Source organism: Zootermopsis nevadensis, unplaced genomic scaffold, assembly GCF_977971745.1.
Source record: "Zootermopsis nevadensis isolate Lab colony 2312 unplaced genomic scaffold, Znev_1.0 Znev_ptg000026l, whole genome shotgun sequence".
Lineage (NCBI taxonomy): Eukaryota > Metazoa > Arthropoda > Insecta > Blattodea > Termopsidae > Zootermopsis > Zootermopsis nevadensis.
The window spans coordinates 143,551-164,884 of NW_028259158.1; the positions used below are offsets into that span (position 1 = coordinate 143,551).

Genomic DNA, 21,334 nt, shown 5'->3' on the forward strand with positions numbered 1-21,334 from the left:
CTGATTTAACGATGCAAGGAGAGAAACAGAGCAAAATCATGAAATTCCTCTTTGTGTTACTTTCTCCGTTTGCTAATTAGCCGTCTCTCATACGAAGGAAAAAAAGTTCGATTTTTAAATTGCTCGTAACTTACAAGCTCCTCTCAAAGAGACCGCGTCTGATGACAGAACAAAATAACAAGCATGTCTCGAATTTGTTCGTCGTGTTTCGTGCGTTCTGAATATCCCCGTGTCATCGCTCATTGAGCTCTCCTCCTTTGCCTGCTACAAGGTTAAAGCTGTTGGACGTCAGTCCATCGGTTTACGCCTTTCAGTTTTCTGTGACACTTTTATTCGGTTTGTTGAAAACGCAGGCACCGCAGGGCGACCTGGTTCAGCCCGTTGGAATTTTCCGGGAAGAGAGCTCTCCGCGATGAGGACTAATTGATTTTTGTGGAGCCTGTGGCCAGTCCTTATGAGCGGCTTTGCTCTGTCCCATCTTCGTGTTTTATACTCGGTAATAAAGTTAGCTTCTGTTGGCTGAGCGTAATTTCGTTGGTAGTATAATGGTCCAATATTTCTCCTTCCTAGTTTATGGCAACTGCTTTGTCGTACCACACAAAGCATTTCAGTAGTCCGAGACTACTTTATCTCAAACGTTGGTAATGATTCTCTCAACTTTTTGAAATCGTGGTTTTGATTTAGTTCATTGTAATTATGTTCAGTATTATCTCTTTCTGGGATATTTTTATGTCAACGACGTTTCGGTGGTTTACTACTCCCCGTTCTTGTACTGACAGGTTGGTGTGTGCCAGCAGCGTTTTCTGTACCACACACTTCTGGCAGAGGACATAGACTACAAGCGATACCTGCTGGCCGAGACAGTAATATAAAGCTCTCTCTCTCTCTCTCTCTCTCTCTCACAGACACAGACACACGCAGATATATATATGAGAACTATATTCCGACTCATAAATGGTCTGAGTTCTATTTTAGATCTGCCCCACGTGGGAATTATTGTGAGCGGTTTTGCGCTTTCATATTATCCGACAACAAAAATTAATGGTTGCTAAAAGCTGTAATTAATTGTGTCTCTGGGCAAGGCTGATACAAATGCTTTGATAACTAAAGTTTATTGTGCAGGAATTAATGATCGAGTTGATCAAATTAGGCATAACGTTTACAAATCCACGAGGGAATTAGCAGCCCGTCCCGTCATAACACCAGTCCCTTTCGTTATGTTTCTCACGTCGTTAAAGTGTAACCACCAAGAGCAAACTGAAACTTCAGCTGAACTAAATTCCATCTTCATGAACTGAATCCAATTTTGTACCTGATCGATCTAATTAGTGTTAAATCCTGACGTCCAGAACTCACCAGATTAACAATCATATTGAAAAGGATTTTCAAAGGGATAATACAGAATATTTTTTATAAAACGTCATTCAGGCATCTCGCGTGAGCAGCGGCCTAGCAACGAGGGTGACCTTGACTCCAATGTCACGGGGAGGTCGTGGGAGTCTGTTACACGGGGGGTGGACCTGCATCTGATATAATTATTCTTCCGAAGCACGTGGCTGATGCGCTGCGTTTTAAAAAATACGTCGTGTACTTTTTTATACGGTTGCTTCCAGAGGAAAGCATTTTAAAATGTTTTGTACAATCCTTCTTCAGTGTACATATTTAATTAGAGGCTGAATTAAGGTAGCTTTAGTGCTGGTAGCCGTGTAAGAATGCGTCTACTCAACTGCAGGGTGGAATTTGTTGTGTTACATATTTCTTTTGGACGGGTTTCGTAATGACTCCGTCACTTAAGTCCCTTGTCCTCGGCTGACATCAAATTCAGACGCACTGACGGACGGACTGCGCGCTGGGTTTGCCGCGTCTATCTCCACGCATTAGTAGCAAATCGATAAATCATATTTCTCTGCATTTTTAATGTCGCTAGTGTCTGCTGCAGATATAATGTGGGATATTAGCTGCGTGCAGGCCTATAGAATTTAAAATGCAAACCTAATGCTGTCGGGATTATTTAAGTACGCTTTGTGTAAGACGGATTAGCAATATTTTGGGAACGTGGCTTTCGCTGCTGCATATTCCTTTGTTTACATTTCGGTCGTTGTTAAATTCAGCGCTGATAACGATTTGATCACGTGATATGACTCAGCGTTTACTTGTATTAAACTGAAAGTTATTTAACACTGGGGACATCTAAAGCACTCTTACGTTAGCGAAGAGGACTTAAGACAATTGTTGCGCGACAATCATGTCGCATTACATTAGTGAAAGACTGACTTACGACGCAAATTTCGATCTGGGATCGAATAGTGCAAACAATGGCCCGCGTGATGTGTCGTGAACAGCGCCTTTAGGATGTACTCCAAAGAGAACACCTTTCCAATCTTATCTAGCCTTTTTTTCAATGAATGAGCCAACTAATTCACTCGATGGAGCTGCATTAGTCTTGAGACGTAGTAGGTCCTCTTAGCTACAAGAACATATTCTCCGTTTCTTGTGGAACGCGAAGGCTCCTTCAGACGTATTTTAATATTATCCTCCCATCTACGCCTAGGTCTTCCGAGGGGACTCTTACCTCCATTTTTTCCGATGAAAATTAGTTTCTGCAATAATCTTTTTAAAACAAAATTAGAAGCAAAGATGGTTGAATGTTCATTCAGTGACTCATGACGTAACTAAGTAACTGACTGTCTAATTATAGAACCCGCATAACGCTGTCACTTCTAAACCTCTTCACGTGCTCTGTTGTGGCAGGGCGGTTAAATTCACAACTTATCATATACCAGTAAGATCCGTTTTAATATTATCCGCTTAGCCTTTTCTGTTAAATGTCGCGTCTTCACACCATACACAGTCGTTGCAAATCTACGCCCGTTGTTTAGTGATCATTAACTTTCTTCGAAATCTGTTCCGCCTTTCGATTTCGATTAATTACGTCATGTGCCGAGCCCTTCGTCTGTATTTTCTCGTGTGGCGATGCTCCTATTTCCTGTTACGTCTGCCGTAGATAGAATTTGTTTCCAGCTCGGTTTTTTTTTCTATTTTTTTCTAAATTAGCTTGTAATGGTTCCCAGTATTATAATGCGATGCGCCTAATATTTACGGAACACGAGTGTGGGTGGAAGAAGGAGATTATTCAGAATTTCAATTCCGCTAACGTGCGCCATTGCTGTACAGCGGGCGGGGGGAGGGGGGCACGAGCTTAATGTTCACGAGAAAACTGGAAATGTCCATTACGCTCTAAAGATACGTCCGTTTTCGGTTTGGAAGTTGCCTGGCAGTAGAGCAACCGGGAGTGCGCGGTATGGCTTTCAATAACGACGGCAGACAGCTACTTCTCTTTCAGCCTTAATCTCTTTGGAAGTAGGTTTTGAAAAAGAGGACAGAAAGCCGATGAGATGGAAGCAAAGACATGCGAATGAAAAAGGAAAACCAGACGGAAAAGTTGAAGAGCGAGTCTCTCAAATAATATGAATGAGACGGAACGGCTCAGACAGGACTTTCGTTTCTGTCGTCCGTCTTTGATGTTCATTTCTCATTGGATAATGGTCGCGCGAACTGTCGATAAAGCTGTGAGCTGCGTTTCGTTTGCGCCCACACTCGTCTTCATTAAGGCCGACGCGCCGGAGGCTCCGGTCGGGCCAAAAACCCTCGCTGCACGGCCTCGGGGGGGGGGGGGGGACACTTGCCGAAATTCCGGACTCTAGAAACTCACTTTCTGCTTTACTGCATTTTATTTTGTTCCCTGGACCCACAGATGGAAGGAGATTTCTTCTCTCAGCTCCTGCTTTAATTTAAACTTACCTGTCAGCCGTTTGAAGGGGTAATTAGAACTCGCTTTTTATACTTGGCGTTGAAGATCTTAGAACTTTGACGCGCTGACGGTAATGAAGGAGAAAGGGCAACTCCTTTCTTTGTACTTAATTGCATTCCTCAGATCTGATAATCGCTCAGAAGTAACGTGGTGTATGATTTAAAGAAATAAAACAGGGAAAAACTATGCAGATTTTACGATGATTTGATTCGGGTTTCAAGACCGAATTAATTTTACACTTTTATGAGTCTTGACTTGTCTTGTTTAGAATGTCACTGTATAAATGTTTTTTTTACTCTGTTGCAGATAATATTTTAATCTAGCATTTAGTAAGGTTTCGAACGCAAAAGGCACGCCTATGTTAACGTGAGTCCATATGCATACAGCGCGTTATCTGTGACAACAGGGCGAGTATAATTTAATATTGTTATCAAATTTCTAGCGCTGTTAAGCAATATTAAAATATGGAACACAAAATTAAGTTAAAGAATGAACGTAATTTCGTATCGGTACAGAGTTTACTTGCATACAGAGAGATTCGAATAAATTAGTACATTCAAACTGTGGCTTCATCGCGTCTTGTGAATTAACATTATATTCTTTATAAAGATCAGACGTTTCGGAGGTGAGACTAAACCTTTCTCTTTGTAGACTTATTGACAAATTTTGGGGCCCATGAGGACTCTGTAAATGCGCAGGAGAGCACCAGAAATTAATGTTTTGAACCACTCGCTCCATCGGTCGCGTTCACACTGTAGCCAAGCTGTACGTGTTTAACTAACTAACTAACCAAAATGGCCGACCTGTAAGTAGCTGTTTGTTCTGTGGCCAGGAAACACATTCACCGATTTTAGAGCGCTGTGGGATTTATCAGCCTGCAAACGACAGATGGGGCCACCTACCGAATGCCCCCTGCAGCAACCAAATGACGTGTGTACATCACGCCGGATACTGACTCGCCCCGCCCTCTTTCCGTGGTGCTGTGAGGTCAATTTGGGCTACTGTTTCACTAACACACGAAGACATATTGTGGGTAGGCGAGCCCCTCCAGCTATGCCCCGTATTCCAAAACCCTTGTTTCGAAACCAGCGTTTCATTTTGCCTCCTGCAGCGCGAACTTAGCGCTGTAGTCGACAGACAGTGTGCAGTCTCACTGAGGGTTCCGTCGCCAGGACGCGCTCTTCGTGGGTTTCTTCAGGCACCGCAGGTGATTCGAACAGCCACCGAAAAGGGCTGTAAATCAGAATGAGTTGCCGATTTGAACCAGTTTGAACATTTGTGTGGCGGTGAACGGAACAGCGCGTTGCTATGCGACTTTAACATTCTGTTTACTAGTCAGAGACGTCAAATGCCCTCACGGACCGAATAACCGCTGGCCTTTGCCGGAACAAAACACGATACGGGTTAAGTGTAAAATGCATTTAAAATACGTAGATTCGTAAACAGGGTGTGAGTTGTGGACTGGATTCATCTGGCTCAGGATAGTGTCCAGTTGTTGTGGTCTTGTGATCACGTCGAGAAGGCGAGGACCGAATTGAACAGCTGAGCGACTGTCAGCTTCTCAAGAAGGAGTATGCTTCGTGGGGTTGTTACTTATGTGTTGTATCAATTTTACTTAGCCTCATTTGACAAGTGGTGTAGCATCTTAATTCATCTTTCTCATCTTCACAACATTTACATTTTAAAGATTTTTTGTTTCGCTCTCTAGATTAACCCCTTAAAGCTCTTTGGTAATTATATGTACCGTGTACTTTGAGAGTCAGTCAGAAACTCTGCGTTTTGTATTTATGGGTTTCGTGTTATCTTTACCGTAAAAATGGATTTTCTTTCCTTAAACACATTAACCAGTGTATCGTTGTAATGGTGAAGTGCAGTGTTTTCTATGCGGTAGGGACTGGATTCTAAACTATTTAGACGAGCTTCGAGGACAGTCTTCCTCTCTGCTTGATAGTCACAATACAAATGTCTCTACTTTCTTATTCGTAAAACGGATCATTATCTTGTACGAGGTTTTGAATAGAAAAAGTTTTCGGAGAGATAATGCTATTTTGAGACAGTATTCCGTGCGAAGCGAGGCCCTAATGAAAGGCATTGTCGTTCGCTGTTTAGTCCTGTACTCCAGCTTCAATTTCCTAGAAGTCTCGGAGCTGGAAACTGATAAACTCGCTTGCAGTTAAAATTACTGGAACGTACTGATGCGCGGGACAGTCTATCTTGAGCCTGAGGCGGGCTGTCCGTTGCGGCTGCTTTAGCTGAAATATAATAAGACTTCTTAATTAATTAGCCCTAAAAATGGATCAACAGAACACGCAGAGGCTGTGAGACGGGAATTAAACAGAATTTTCTTTTTAGAAATTTAACTAAGAAGACTTCTTATAAACGGCATCTGCTGACGCACATAATAGTGTCCAATAATTGCATGAATACAATTCTATAATTTGCCCTGATGCTTAGTTCTATAAATAATTAATAAATTATCATTTCGATAATATGGATGCCTTTCTTCGGACAAAAATCAAGTTCAACACACAGTGTCTTGCATTACATTTCCAAGGCATTCTGCTCCGTCCTGTTCCCCTGTAAAACATGTCTAATTTAGCCACCAGGTGTCTCAAAAGTCTCTTCACTGTGCATTGCATTCGATATGGCAGGGGGCTATTTGCAACCTCTGATTAGGGCTCAGTCTCCTCTTTGCGCGCATCACATGCCCTTTGCTAGCACTGCCCATCGGTCCTGTACATGAACAAGTGTCATCGATCGGGCTGCCTGCTCTGTGGCTGCCCTGGAGTGTCCTGTTATGTTTGTTCGCGATTGAGTCAGGCGAGAAATGTAGCACGCAAGGGAAGAGATCGTTTGGGAGACCTAAGTTTAGATGGAAGGAAAGTGATAATTTGAAACGAAAGGAAACGCTTTTAGCATTCTTCCCTGCATGCGACTCACGTGAAGAAATAAGTCAGCTCTAATTAATTCAAATGATCCGGCTTCGTATCTCCGAATCCGTCTGTTTAAAAGCCTGCCTGTGTTTCCCACTCGGGGATTCATTGGTGAATCTTCATGTCCGTGTGATAAACGCTTCATTATGCTGTGACGTATTTAATTAATATTAAGAAACTCATTGGCTTGCTTATCGTGACGTTTCTTGCCGAAACTAATCAAGCGAGACTTAACTTATTTTGGTTTAAACGAATGAAGATCACAATCTTATGGATTGTGGCGCCGTGTGATGTGGCAGAAGTTATCAGACGTTCCAGAGGTTCTTGCTGCCTCCATCGTCAGAGCGATGATGACCACTCATCTCCCTGGTGATGGAGGCAGCAAAAACGTTTCCCGGACACCACACGGTCATCTTCAAAGTCACCGAAATGAGAACCTAAAATTGTACTAAATTATGTAGTTCTATTCTTGTCACCAGATGGCAGCAATGAACGAACTGTATCTGGGGTCAAGATTAAAGCGGTTTCTGTTGAGAGGTGGCAGCACCAGACAGGCCTTACATTGCTGCCAACTTTGCAGTGTTTGGAACCATCCATTCATGTCCCTTATCTGTTGAAAGATGGTAGCATGAAACGGCTTTTCCTTCCCATCTTTAGGCAGGAACACGAGTTTGCAATTTGTAAGAATATTAATGAGTTTAGTTATTATAATTTTCCATAGTTCGTACCTCACACTGACACGAAGTTAGTATTATAAATACGTAGTTAATTGTCACACAAATAAGGAAATCATTTAAGTAATAAATACTGATGATAAGGCGTGTAATGGCAACTATATAGCCGTCACCTAATTGTATTTTTCAAGGTCACTGTAAAATCGTGCACCGTTGTAACACGAACAGCGGGGCCCAGACGAGTGAGGACCGATCGGAACTCGCTGCGTGGCAAAAGCTGTACTGGTAACTTGTGGCCCGCGGTAAGGCGTGGCTGAAGTCTTCCGCGGCCTTGAAGCGTGCAATTTGGAGACGGCAACTGTAATGAGAAAATTATGCAGTAAGTTCGATTGTGTCTTACTGATATTAACTGAGTTCAAGATGCTGAAGTATTTTTCTCCGAGTTCCCTGTAATTTACAACACGTAATTATTTCGTGTTTCATCTGTAATTTCTTTATGTTTCTTTAGAAACGTCACACGAGCACGGACCGAGAACAGGTCGAATTTCTAATTAAGACAAATGTATAATTCATTGTCGACTTACTGCAAACTGCATCATGACGGAGGAAGTCGATCACGTGATTAACGCAATAAAAAAACGAGACTTTCGCGCAATTAGACAATAAAATGAATGTACAAGTGCGCTGAATAAATTACACTAACGACGAACTGAGAACGATTGGCATTGCAGCCGCCTCCTTTATCGAGAGAAATGAGAGCTTCTTACTTTTACGTTTCTTTGCATTGTTCATATTTACTTTTATTGAATTGTTGCACACAGCGTGTACTGCGATCCTTAGAATAATAACTATTTCACTAACCCGGCTGGTAGACGTTTATCGACGTTTCAGAGGTACTTACTGCCTTAGTCATCAGAAAGATGACTAAGACCCATCGCCGTGAGGCAGGAGGCATCCCTGAAACGTCGACAAACGTCTACCGGACTAAACTTGGCAACATCCCAGTGGATAGTAATCTTCAATCTCGTCGCCGTGAGACTCTGAGATCTCACCACGCTTGACGTAATGACGATCGTTACTGAGGGACAACCTGTTGGTTCTCTGCAGAAATCCAGAAGATGTCAGGACAAACCGAGCTGCAGCGCCGACCTGGTGGCTGCTGCTTGAATCTGACATCGGTTTGAAAGGGAAATTTACGAGAGAAATTTCCTTCGATCCTTCCCAAGCATTCTGAATTATAGAAGTAAATTTCCTGAATTATTTTGACGCAGAAATTTCATGCCAGGTTTGATGTAAGTCCGCAGAGTGGCCCCGGAGTTGAAGCGCTGACTGTCGAAATGGTTGATTTCAGTTTATTCGGTTGATCGCGTCCCGCAAACCGATCCCCCATTTTATTGTAACTGTTTCGAGGCCGCCTCTGAGGCCCACGCGGCCTCCTGTCGAATATTTATCGAGGTTTAAAGCTGCCGGGGCGTGAATCTAAGAACTGATATTCGTCGACTTCAGAGGATAATGAGTGGAGTTAGATCTTCAGTCTCCCATACGTCTTCGTGGTATTTTGCTTAGTTGAGCTCACGATTTGTTTTATATTTTAGCTAGATGTACGTACCCGACTAGAAATCGTTTTGCCGAGATCGCCCCTTGTACCAGGAAGAACGCGTCGGCGTGGCGTACAAAAGAATGCTCACGTTCATTTGTGCATGTCTGTCTGTCTGTCTGTATTACTCGGTGCACGCTCTATCCCCTGGTCCAGAGAGTGTTCGTAGTTTACCACTCGTCTTCATTTCATAATCTGCAGTTCCTGTATCTTTGTGTTCTTGGGCGCGGTACGAATACTGACCACGACGGCCCCGGTGCAAAGACTTACCGCCTGATCTCCTCTCGTAGACCTCGAAGACAAACAGAACCTCAAACACGACACAGAAGATCGGATTACAGTTTCCTGGATCCAAACTTTTTCCAAAGCCAGTTGCTCGTGTACCAGGAATTGGCCTCATCAGCGCGTGTCTTCCTCGTCCTACTAACGATCCCTGCCACAGGGACGGCTTAACAGAGAGAAATGTGCGGGATGCGGAACTTCTACTTAACTGAAGTTGTCAGCTCACACATCACCGTTTTCCTTAAGTATTAAGGTAATGAAATACGATGTTCTCGGTATAAATATTGTCACCACAAATAATAACTTACTTTATAATGAAGATTTTAATCTCAGAATACATTCATCAAACTTATCCAGAATTCAAAATGTCCCCGACAGCAGAGGGAGTTACCACCATTTGACGGACCAATCTAATCTGATTAATATTTAAAAATTCGGCTACCACTTCAAAGAAAACACAAGGCGTCTCGATGCCAGGGACGGAGGAACAGAGGCGGGAGTCTTTTAGAGAACAGCTCGTAACTACGACGTGGCTTCAAAGAGGACGTTAAGTGCGTTGACCTTCTTGATTACCGGAAATCTTTCATTAATGGATTAATGGATTTCATTCGGTCTTCTCTTTTTAGATGCTCAGAGCGTGGAATAACTGAACAGGGGTGGACCTTGCACGTGTCACTTTGTACTGTCTGATCCGGTCATCTGAGAGAGACGAAGGGGTTCAGCCCCTTGCGAGTAAAGTCTCTTCGGTATAGGACAATGACTTTTGAAGGAGAGTTTGTGCCCTTTGTGAAGCACGACCCAGCGCTGTATCTATGATAAAGTTGTTACGTCGTGAGTTAAGGACAATTTGTGTGAGGCTGTTTTAACGTATGTATTTAAATTGACTTAGTTCCTCAGGATCGTTCATCTCCGAGACAGCAAACAGATCTTGGGAACGCATTCCGAAATCTGCAGATCGTATTATCGATCAGTTATAGGAATCATTTTCCACGTAATTCAGGTTTAACATCAGAAATTATTCGTCGTGCGTTAAATGTTTACGTGACTGAAAATTCTGTAAAGATGGCTGTCTTCTGGAACGTATGTGACTCCATCATCAGTCCCTGAAAATGAAGGCAGTAAGTTCCTCTGAAACGTCGGTCAGTATGTTACAGAATGCAGCCATCTTAATTTCTTCTGTAAGTCTCATTTGAACCAAATCTCGAGGCTCCTGTACCAATTCTCAGCGAGGAACGCAGATTCCACGGACGTAGAACGAGTTTGGAAAGGCGTACTCTTTGGAGTACACCAACATTTCAAAGGCGTTTGTCACCCCCACATGACGTAGGTCGTTCTTTTGCTAGTGAGATACCGGTTCACTTTTGTTCCCCAAGACATTCTTGCACTAATGTCATTCAAAGTTTATTGTTACGTTTTTGTTCGTTTCTGCACTAACCGTACCCGAATCATTCTAACGCAACAATGTCTTCTAACAATGAAGTTTGTTACTTTTTGTTCTGTGATCCGAGTTCCCTTTGTTTCAATTCTTGGTTACAGCAATGGGAGTTTTAAACCTATTGTTACCAAACAATGGAACTGAATCTGCGGTGGGATAGACAGACGGACACGACCAACCCACGAGTTGTTTTTCGTTCACATTAGTGCAAGAGTGACTTGTTGACAACCTGAACATTCTGTTCGACCTCTCTATTGGTATTTCGGAATGTAGGAAACTAGAAAGTGTGATTGTAGAGTAGTCCTCAGCGGCATAGTGGCCATACCAAATTTCATCCAAATCCGTCCAGCTATTGTCGAGTTGAGTAATGCTGGCAGACAGACAGCAGATTACGTCCCTCTTTCGTGAGGGCTGCGGGAGGTCACAGAATGAAAAATCCGCTTGCAGTGTCTCTGTCCCTAGCACCAAACTTTCGCGGTGAATCTCGTTCACGTCGTGCTCAAAACTCATTAAAATGATGCAGATCATTTTTGTTCTGTGTTGCAATTTGAGATTATCCTTGACGAACATTCAGTGTTGGAAACAGTAATTAAAGCTTCACGTGTGGCTGATCCTTTGTACTCCAAATAATTATCAGAAGCTCCATTACAAAAGACCCCCCCCCCCAATTTAATACAAAATTCTTTATTTATATGCCGAATGGCTAATGTTGAAATAAAGTAGCAATTACTGTGCTTTTGGGGGACAGCGAAACATTAGGTCATCTTGTAGGCTCGCGGCTTCTGAACTAATTTGACTTTTTCCACGAGCCTTCGTACCAGATGGAACTTGTTGCTCAGATGAACCCAGTTTCGTCTGTAGAGAACTGGACTGACAGAACATCGCTGTTTTAACAGTTGGCACGCCTACTTCATAATTGGGAGGACCCGAACGCAGCCCGTCTCGTGATTTTCTTCAGTCCCTCCAGAGAAATACCGGTGTTGCCTCCACGTGCGTAATCCAGCCATTTCGTATGTACTGGGGACACACCCAAATGATTATTATTTTGATAAATGGATCGCGACACCACTGGTGTCATAGCCCGCCATTGGATTCGGTCCTGCACAATTTCACCACCTGACCCGTGAGATCTGTCTTGTTGTTATCCTACCATCTTCTTCTAGGTCTTGCAACTGAGGCTTTTTCAAGAGACTTCCCTGGCAGAATTCTGTATTCATTCGTTGTGTACCCCGCCCTAACCCACGCCTACTGCTGGTTAGCGTTGTACTTAGGCTAATGTTTCTTAAATTCGTGAAAGTGCAAAGGAGAGGTTCCTTGCTTCAGGGAACGCGACAACTTCACCTCGAGCTGCTTTGCGTTCCTTTGGATGCGAAATTCTGCGTGCACTGAAACTTTACATTGCTTCGGTTCAAAGTATAGCCTCGGGATGTGGATCGCATGGGCTGGGCTGGTATCCATCCTCACCGAAATTGCTTGTTAAGGTAACCTTAAGACGAGGTCTAAATACAGGTAAGCAAGCCAAGCAGGCATTTCCTCAAACTTCCCCGGAATATTAAATTTACCAGCAAATATACACGCGATTTCTGAGTTATTTTTCTTTTTTGGATGATGTAAGATATAAAATGTAACGTTCTTGAAAAGTTTTTTGAAAGAAGAAATTTGTGAGGGGGGGGGGTGTTTCTATCTCCCTTTATATATATCGTTCTTTCCGCCCTTCGCACGTTTCCGTGGATAATCGGGAATGTTCGGCTGTAATGTCTCGGGGTGCCGTTGGCAGATGTCTGTCGTGCGCCGATAGCATTACAGGTCGTGCGTACGAGATTTGTGGGCAAGCGAGTATTGCTACATGCCTACACTTACACAATTTTTCTGACGTTGAAATGACGTTTTTGCGCAGATACGGTATAATACCATAATCATTAGCACTTTGTAGATTGCAGTTCAATTAAGTTTCTTCGTGTGTAAAGACTTTCACAGTTCTATTGGCGTTGTAATACACAATAATACTTTTACAATTCGTAGTAATAGTTAATACTTCTTTTAATATCTGTGTAAGCATAAGTGTCAGCTTTGTTTTTGAAGGTTGTAATGTGCGCGTTGAATATTGTATTTTGATGTTACGCGAACTTCAGAAAACATTCGTGGTGCTGTCACTTTTAAACAAACTTACGCACCGCATTTGACCGAGTTCGTTACCCGGACAGGCACAATTCTACACGATCTACCGGAGCAAGGTAAGATCAAGACGGCAACTAAAATTGAGCAATGGTCGAGTGGCCATGAACTATTTTAAGCAGCAACAACTAGCAGTTGAACTGTAAGTAAGTTTGGATGAGGTAACTTAAGCGGTTTTTAATTAAAACATCGCAGTTTGATTCCCGACTGCTCACATTACGAGTGGTTTAAATGCGAAGCTCTGACCTGGATATAATCAATTCTTCACTCTATTTTAAGTGGGAATAAATGGACAGGAATAGATCATTACAATAAGTGACCTTCCGTAACGTCATGATGTCGTAACATTTACCCCGAGTTTGTGAAATTGCTTCGTAAGGAGAACAAATACGTAGTCGCCCTGCTCTGTCTTTTACACAGACTCCAACTTCTCAGGCAAGTTCAGTTGAGTCGCGTGTTTACACTAAAAACACAAATGTGACTCGGCCTTGCAGGTACTGCGTTCGAACCCCGTCACGACTGACGGAGTCCTTCCTACCTCGACTGGAGATGATTTGTTTAAACATGCATTTCCATGTAAGGGAGTATTCTTAGCTAAAGTAAAGTTATGGCATGTCATGCCACGTATCGTGGGTGCTGCTGATTCATTTAGACGGGAAATTGGTGGCAAAATCTCTTAGAGTAGTTAACTAACAAGACACAGAGTCTCGTCATTTCAGTGGGATTCCTACATTTCCTAAGTTTTGAGCTCACAACATTCCGAGATAATCTATTATTTTGATTTAAGCAGTTCCTCAAAGGAAGGATGTCCGGGTGTGGCAGTATTGGTCAGCAGGTACTCCTGCTTTGAGATCGGGAGGTCCCTACCCGTAGACCAGCTATCCCCACGGGTGATTTTCGTGTTTTTTTTCTCGTTTTGTGGCAGATACTAACAAAGAGTCTTTCATCTCCAGTGCGCTGTTTAAAAATCGACTGATTCTGCGTGTTCTCTGGGGATACAAACGCGTTTTACGTGTTTGTTACGCTCTGGCGTGATCAACAACTCATTTATGTCGTTCGCTTTCAATAGGAATTATGCAAAGCGCGACCGGGGATAATTTTTGAAACCCATGTTGCAACAAAGGTCGTTGTTGGCTCTCGACAACGACCTCGGATAACATTATCGACGAAGCAACCTACCGACGTCACCGCCTTTGGAAGTTTTGTGTACTCCAAAGAGTATGTCTTTGCAATCCTTTTATTTTTTTATTAATCTGTCAGCAACTCAAGGTTACACGGCGCCTGGTGACAGGATCACGAGTGATAACGGATAGCAGGGATATGGAAGGAAGCGGTCATGGCCTGATTTCAGGTAGTGTTCCCGCTTGTGCCTGGAGGGACTAAGGAAAACTACGAAATGCTTAAGTCTGTTTCGAGGCCGACCCAAAGCCCTTCTGAGCGCAATCACTTAACCGCGACGTTCGATAAATCGTTGTTAAATAAACAACAAAAAACACGTGTGTTAAGTTGATGGCAGGGAAACCGATGGGGTGGGAAGGGTAGCTAAATTGACAGACAATCGGGATTTGTTAAGCGGTTGATTAAACATGCTGGAGTCTCGCGTGTTTGCGGGTTACGACCAGTCATTTGTCTCTAGTTGAAGTGGATGTCTCAGTCACTCACTCACTGATCGAATATTCTAGCTCTTACAGCATGCCGACGTCCCTACGTTCCTCCTCGTTTGAGTACGTAAAACCAGCCAGAAATTTCAGGACCAAGGATAAGTTGATTGCATTTTGTAAGCAGAGCCATTGACAGCTGCTAGCAGTTCACGGTTTAAAATGCAGATGGTCTGTTCTTGTAGCGCGTAGCCCCTATCGAGCGGGAGAGCTTTCTGACTGCGCCCGCGTTACGAAGCGTTAGGTTTTGAATTTACGTTTTTGAGCGAACTCACAAATGTTTGCTTTGAGGAAATAAATTGAGTTATAATTATTTAACATCTGTAGCAACGAAATTTGACAAGCTTCATCAATCGTGTGACGTGTAGTTCACATTTTTAGATGGCGCCTCGTACGAGTGGGTTCAAAAGTAATTTCACAGCCTTAGACAAATTAATGTAGTTCGAAATTCACACCTTTGGTCCCTGTGAACATCGACACAAAATTTGCGCAATTATTGTGCGTTGCAGAGCGAAGTAAGTCTTGAGGAATCTGTAGTTCCCCGCGAGGCGTTTTACCTGGTTATTTGGGAAGATACCACGACAGTCCTAAGGAACACAACCTGTCATTGATCAGTTCTGCCCTAGCTGAGATGCTCCATGGTACTGAACCCAAAACAAAATGTAACCACGAGCGACGCAGAACCCCCTGACACATATTTAACCAATTTTTGGTTTATTCTACGACATTCTTCAACTGCGGACGTTATATAACGTCGAATCAGACGCATACATGATCATGAGAATATCGAGGCTTTGGAAGGTGGCGGAAATGACGTACTTGAAAGCAATCTTAAATAATTTTCCTGAGGAAAGTAATTTTAAACCAACAGGAATTCGAACCTGATACTTCTGGATACAAATGTACAGCGTATCTGTTGCACCAACGTTTCGTATGGAGAGCGAGGGTACAGGTCAGCTTTGCAGGGGTCATGTCTGGTTGTAGCTTTGACTGATTAGGGTGACACAAGTCACGAGGTATTGATTACAAACAAACGCGGGCGGAACTGCGCTGTGCTAATGACGGCAGAGGGTGCCACGACGGCGTGGACGGGGCATCTGTCGTGCGATGTTCAGGAAGCAGGGCGACGTGTACCTGGTCTACACGAAACAGTGCTCTGACGAGGACAGGGTTATAATTTTGTTCTGCCTGTTTCAGAACCCTAATGCTTCCTATTTCCGATGACCTTGAACTTTGTTGTCCTACATATACATATTGAATATGAATTAATACCTGAAGTTCTAGACATTGTGACTCGCGGACTTCTGTTTGCCGCTAAAGTGCTAATAATTTAAACTAAACCTGGTGTTATTGATCGATGGACGGCGTATCAAGCAAACCATTGCGGTTAAAGTAATGTATTCGTCACGAAAGGATATTAAGGTATTGGAGACTGTGTTACTTTGCATTTCATCAGTTATGGTCGAGGAGGATCAAACGTGAGGGGAAAACTTGAAATGCTTGTAGAATTTTAGTTGGGAAACCCTATTATAAGAGACCATTTGGAATGCCTGTGTGTAGATGGGAATGGTTTCTAATTTTAAAGTGAGTCTTAAATACGTGGCTCAGGTTAGGATTCAGTGAACACGATAAAGAACATTTGGGTTCCATCGAACTCGGGGATTTCTTGACAGCTGTGCGACTATCAGTTTTTCAAGAATGAGTGATCCAAGTGAGACAAACAGGCTGTGCGCAAAGGGGATGAATTTACCACGGCAACTGAATAAATGAGGACAGGCGAAAGAACGCCCTGTAGTTAAGTTATTTGATGCGTTTGGAAAACGTCACTTAGTCGTGGAATTAAGTAAATGTGTCGCAAACTGCTACTTCAGACACACACGTGGCCCTTATCAGAGTAGGCTTAATGGAAATTTAAGAGTCCAGTAGGTTTAGAAATTTTTTTTTCCCACAACATTCCTGGACGCAAAGTGTTACTATCGGGTGCAGGCGGCCGGAGATTTTGTATCACAATAAATTTACATCGTATGTAGATTTTTATAGGTCAATTAATTCGATACCATTAATAGTTTGCCCTTGACTTCTTAAATGTATATCACTTAACGCATATTCAGTAGAAATGTGGGCTGTGACACCATGTAAACTTGTAGATGGTGGCCTACATTTCGGAGGAACGCGTCCCTCCATCTTCAGGGTACTGTTTTTAAATAGTTCTTTTATTAATGTCGGTATATAAGGAAATGGAAATATCGTTTATGGACCATTTTAAATGGCTTTGTAAATCAGTAATTTGCGTATAAACTGAATTTATCCAGCAAGTTTAACATTGAGTACGGATAGAAATATGCATAAAACAGAGGCATACGACGTGAGATAAAACCTGCCTTACATGACGTCTTCACAGGCCGTTCCAATGTCGCTCAGCTGCGTTACAAAATTATTAAGTGCCGCGTACTTAGCCAAATAGCTACAAGCGGAAAGAGTGGAATTTTATAGAAATAGTCCGCCGCTGAATGGGGTAGAAAAATTGTGCGTCGGTTGCAATGGACAGGTAGCGTATTCGATTTACAGAAATAAAAAGAATTATAAACTTTAAAAACACGAGAGTGGAACTTAATCAGTGGTCTCATTAAGTGTTCAGGTGTACCTCAAACGTCAGCCTAATTTTATCGCTTGAACAGTGTGTGATAACAGAAGAATTCTGTCAAAAGGAATAATTATTTACTCGGGAAACATGCTTCGTGTATTATTATTCTGGTTACTTTATGTATAAAAGCGAATGGATACAGGACGATGAAAGAGCGAGAGAGTGAGTAAATTAGAACTAATAGGGCAGAGTGAATGGCGTACCACACACACGCACGCACGCACGCACGCACGCACAATGCTGAAACAAAGGAATCCATTCTGGTTAGCCAGAAAGCAAGATTAAATATGAAAAAGAGAGACAGACCGGGGGTCGTAATTTTAATGTTTCGTTGAAATAAAAATAAAGTGGGATGAATGAGTGCTTTAATACCGACCACAATTGGAACAAGAACAAACAGCGAGCCCAGTTCCACCACAGCGCCAGTCTACGTTCCGATGACAACTGACTCCACGAAGCAGAGTCGTTCGTCAGAAACTGGTAGTCACTCAGCTGGGCTAATCTGTGATTTATCCACAGTTTACATACGTGTTTGCATGATTCGCAGAGTAAGTAACTCTTACATCCCGGAACAGCACTGACCAATTGACCTGAGTGTTCTCTTTGAGGTAGGGTCTGGATTTTTAAGTATTATTTAGACGTGCTTCGTGCTTCAAAGTGTTATTAAGGTCCTTGTTTCCGGACGAGTAAGTTAAGTTGACCGGACGGCGACTGGACTACAAGTATTTTTGCTTTGTAAGTAAGAGCGGTGAAATGTAGCAGAAACTTTATCATCTCGCCCTTTTGCATCTGCGGTGTCAAACCTTTTGAAGCTGCGATTGTATCGGGACCTCGTTTAACCGTAACGAAATCTTTTGCGTCTGCTTGTACATAACTGTGAATCGACAAGAACATTGCCTGGCAGGATACTGAAAATGTGCATGGAGCGGACCTCTTATTGATAAGCTAATAGTCGCTCAGCTATTCACAAGTGCGCTGTCGTGTATGTAAGCAGAACGTTCATTACCGTGCTCACAACAGCCTGCCGCCAGATCCTGCAATGAGCTAGATTAATCCATTCCACACCCATGTTTCTTAAATCGTAAGTGACATGGACAGGAAAAGATACGGTCCTTAGTACAATGACATAAAGGCAGGGAATTGAGCCTGATGATGTCCACATTGGATCGAAACATGTTGTTCTAGTTAGTGAAGACAGATGAGCCAACAATCAGCATAACACATCGGGATGTTACACTATACAGACTTTCTTGAGTAATTTTTAATATTATCTTCACATCTGCATTTAAGATTTTGTGATTAAAATGTGCCCGTATTTAGTTCTGCCACAGAATGAAACAAACGACAGCTGCACAGCGCAAAGTTTGGCCCATGGTTGTTTGATTGCATACCAGTCAGTAAGTTCACGCGTAGACTGTTTTCGACGTTTCGTTATTAGCTAAAGGAGCGTGTAAGGATCGCTTGAATGCTTACACTCTTTTGTTCTGGTGGCTGTCGTCATTTTTTAAAAAAACTCATTGGGCTATTAAGCGAAATCGTACGTAATATATCCATGTCAATGAACAAAGTTATGTGACGGACAGAACGCAGTGAAGCCTTGCGTCTTTCGGTAAGTCATGCACTTATCACTTAACAAAAGACTCGTGTCTCTAAGTCATTGTTTGCTTGGTTTTCAGCTGTAAAAAATTTTACGCTTGTTTTGACAGACGTTGGGTAACGATAATGGCAGGATGGCAATCAGTGGCAGGCAGAGGATTTGTGTTCTGCGGAATTATAATTGGAGTCACTCAGAGCAGGGGACATCGCTGGCTTCCCGTGGACCCGAGACGATGTCACTACTGTGGCCTATCTTCCAGGCTGCTGAATGCAACCTGTGAGGCACGAGCCGGGATTCGTGTGGCGTGAAATTGAATTCGTTCGCTTCGTTTGAGCGATCCCAGTCAGAGAAAATTACAGACTTCATTCAAATTATCTCCTCTGCCAGCCACTTAAGCTGCTGTTTGAATTAAACGTCTTTATCTTTAACGAGTGGTTCCTGAACTCGGAGCGAACTTCAGTTAACGTTGACAGAGCAGACGTCGGGTGTTAAGCTTTCTTATCCTCAGCCTTTGATTGCGATCCTTGGTTTATTCTTGTGTGAAAGTTTGTCTGCAATACGAACTTTGTTCGGTACATCAAACACGCCGAATATGAACTCAAACATCTGTGTTTGTATTATAATGCGATGTATAATAATATTTTTTATACCACATCCACGCCATCCCAGATATTTGTTCATTTTTTTCATTGATCTGCTGCAAACTATTCATTATTTACAATCTCGTTTTAATATTTCAAGGGACAGATCAGAATTCACTTTGTATTTTTATTCGCTTTGGAATTATTATAAGCCCATGCAGTTTTTCGACGCGGTATTCAGTTCAGTGATCTGCTTGTAAAGTGTGGCTATGTTAATTTTGTTTTGGACGAGAGGGGGGGGGGAAATTGAATTATGCTCTGAACATTATTTGATCAATTTCTGTGTTTTATACGTTATTAGCATGGAGTAATAATAAATGGGTTATTATTCAGTTTCTGGCAATGCAGAGCTACTGATAAATTTATTATAATAAAACGTGAACATACATTAATACTCTATAAAAAAATAACCTCACGCTCTGCTTCAGTTGAAACAGTGGGTTCGACTCTGTTTTATTTATCAGAAATGTCGCGTCTGACGGCAGGAATTTTTGCGAAATGCGTGTTTTGTGCGTGAAAGTATGTATAGTGAAAGATAGTGAATCATTTGGCTGAAATTCTGAACTGTGACAGTTTGGGAACCTTCTCATAAATTCTGTTTTATGTAATTCTTACAATTGAAACAGCCGCAGAGTTTTTTTAACGACAAATTTTGTAAGTAGAAGAAAAAGTTGTCTTAAACCAAAGTCAAATAGAATCCCGCTGAGATTAGTTGTGGAAATATATTTTATTTGTTTAAATTTATGCTCGGGCAGTTTGGTAGCAGCGGATGGGGTCGGGTGTTAGAACTAGGTTTTTCAGGCTTTTTCGCCGTAATGCTAAATCCGCGTTCCTTTGGGACCGTTACGTCGCTGTATCAGCATTTGGAATGGAATTGCAGTTCTTTCGAATTAATCAAGCATCACGCCATCGTCTGACCTCTCAGCCCATCTAGCGCTCAGATTAATGTTTGCAGTCTTGCCTCTTCGCCATGGCGTGCTAAAGCCGAGGGTGGCTTTAATTTCATCCGTATTAAAATGAATCTTGCAAACAGACAGCACGCTTGTCTTATCCTATCTTCTCGGTTTACTAACGAAGAAGCTTTGTTACCTGTAGGATCAAAAAGGAGCAGACATTGTGAGTTAAGAATTCGGAGCGAATCGATTATTGCCTGCTTTCTCTTGGATAATGCCAGAGGAATATCAGAGAGAGACTGGGACAAACCACGAAAAGCCTAGGTCCGTGTCCACAGGATTTTGGTTGAATGGCGAGAGTTTAATTTGCGGCGTGGATGACGGGAGACTGGCGAAGGGGAATAATAGCAATTGTCTTAATAAATATGCAGATTCATAAATGTTCGTGCTACGGCTTATTTAAAGACTGGGTTACCTGTAAAGTTTATATAGATCGTGTTTTATGAAAGCCATACCTTCGTGTTTGTTGGCAATATTACTGGTCAGATATTTCGGGGCGTTGGCCTTTCTTCGTGCCTTTTTTATTTGTTTCCTTTTATTCCAAACTTTTTTGTTACCTTCGTAAACATCGCAAATTCACAGTTTTTAATCACCCGTAATTATGTTTTCACTGATAATATAGACAGATTTCTGTTGTCACGCAAATAGGGGTCGTCTCAGTGCACTGACGTTTAACTTCGTCTCGTACCTCCGATAAAATAAATTATTTAACAGCTGACGAACGGACTGCATGCGCCTGGCTTGTTGTCTATTTCAGCCTTGCCATTCTTACTGCGTGCATTTTAAAGGACCAAAATTTATTTTCTCGGACTAATAATTTTTAACGTTCTTCCTTTCTGTGACTTTAACATCCTTTGTAATATCACTCTTCCCTCCATTTTAAGCTACTTTCCAGACGTAAGTTACTTCGTATTTTCTCCCTCCAGAGTCTTAA

At 42.4% G+C, this 21,334-nt stretch overlaps 1 protein-coding gene across 3 annotated transcripts in view; it reads left to right on the plus strand.

The window, feature by feature from the left end:
* LOC110836404 (uncharacterized) overlaps positions 1-21,334 on the plus strand; it is a 343,621-nt gene that overhangs the window by 82,351 nt on the left and 239,936 nt on the right. The window contains exon 1 of one of the 3 annotated variants that reach the window (XM_087356221.1): positions 12,528-13,049. The exons of the other annotated variants lie outside the window; for them this stretch is intronic. Within the exon in view, the coding sequence (XP_087212347.1) occupies positions 13,012-13,049 (38 nt within the window). The 5' untranslated portion in view covers positions 12,528-13,011. Of the gene's footprint in view, positions 1-12,527; positions 13,050-21,334 lie in introns of those variants that run through there. 3 annotated transcript variants of the gene reach the window in all.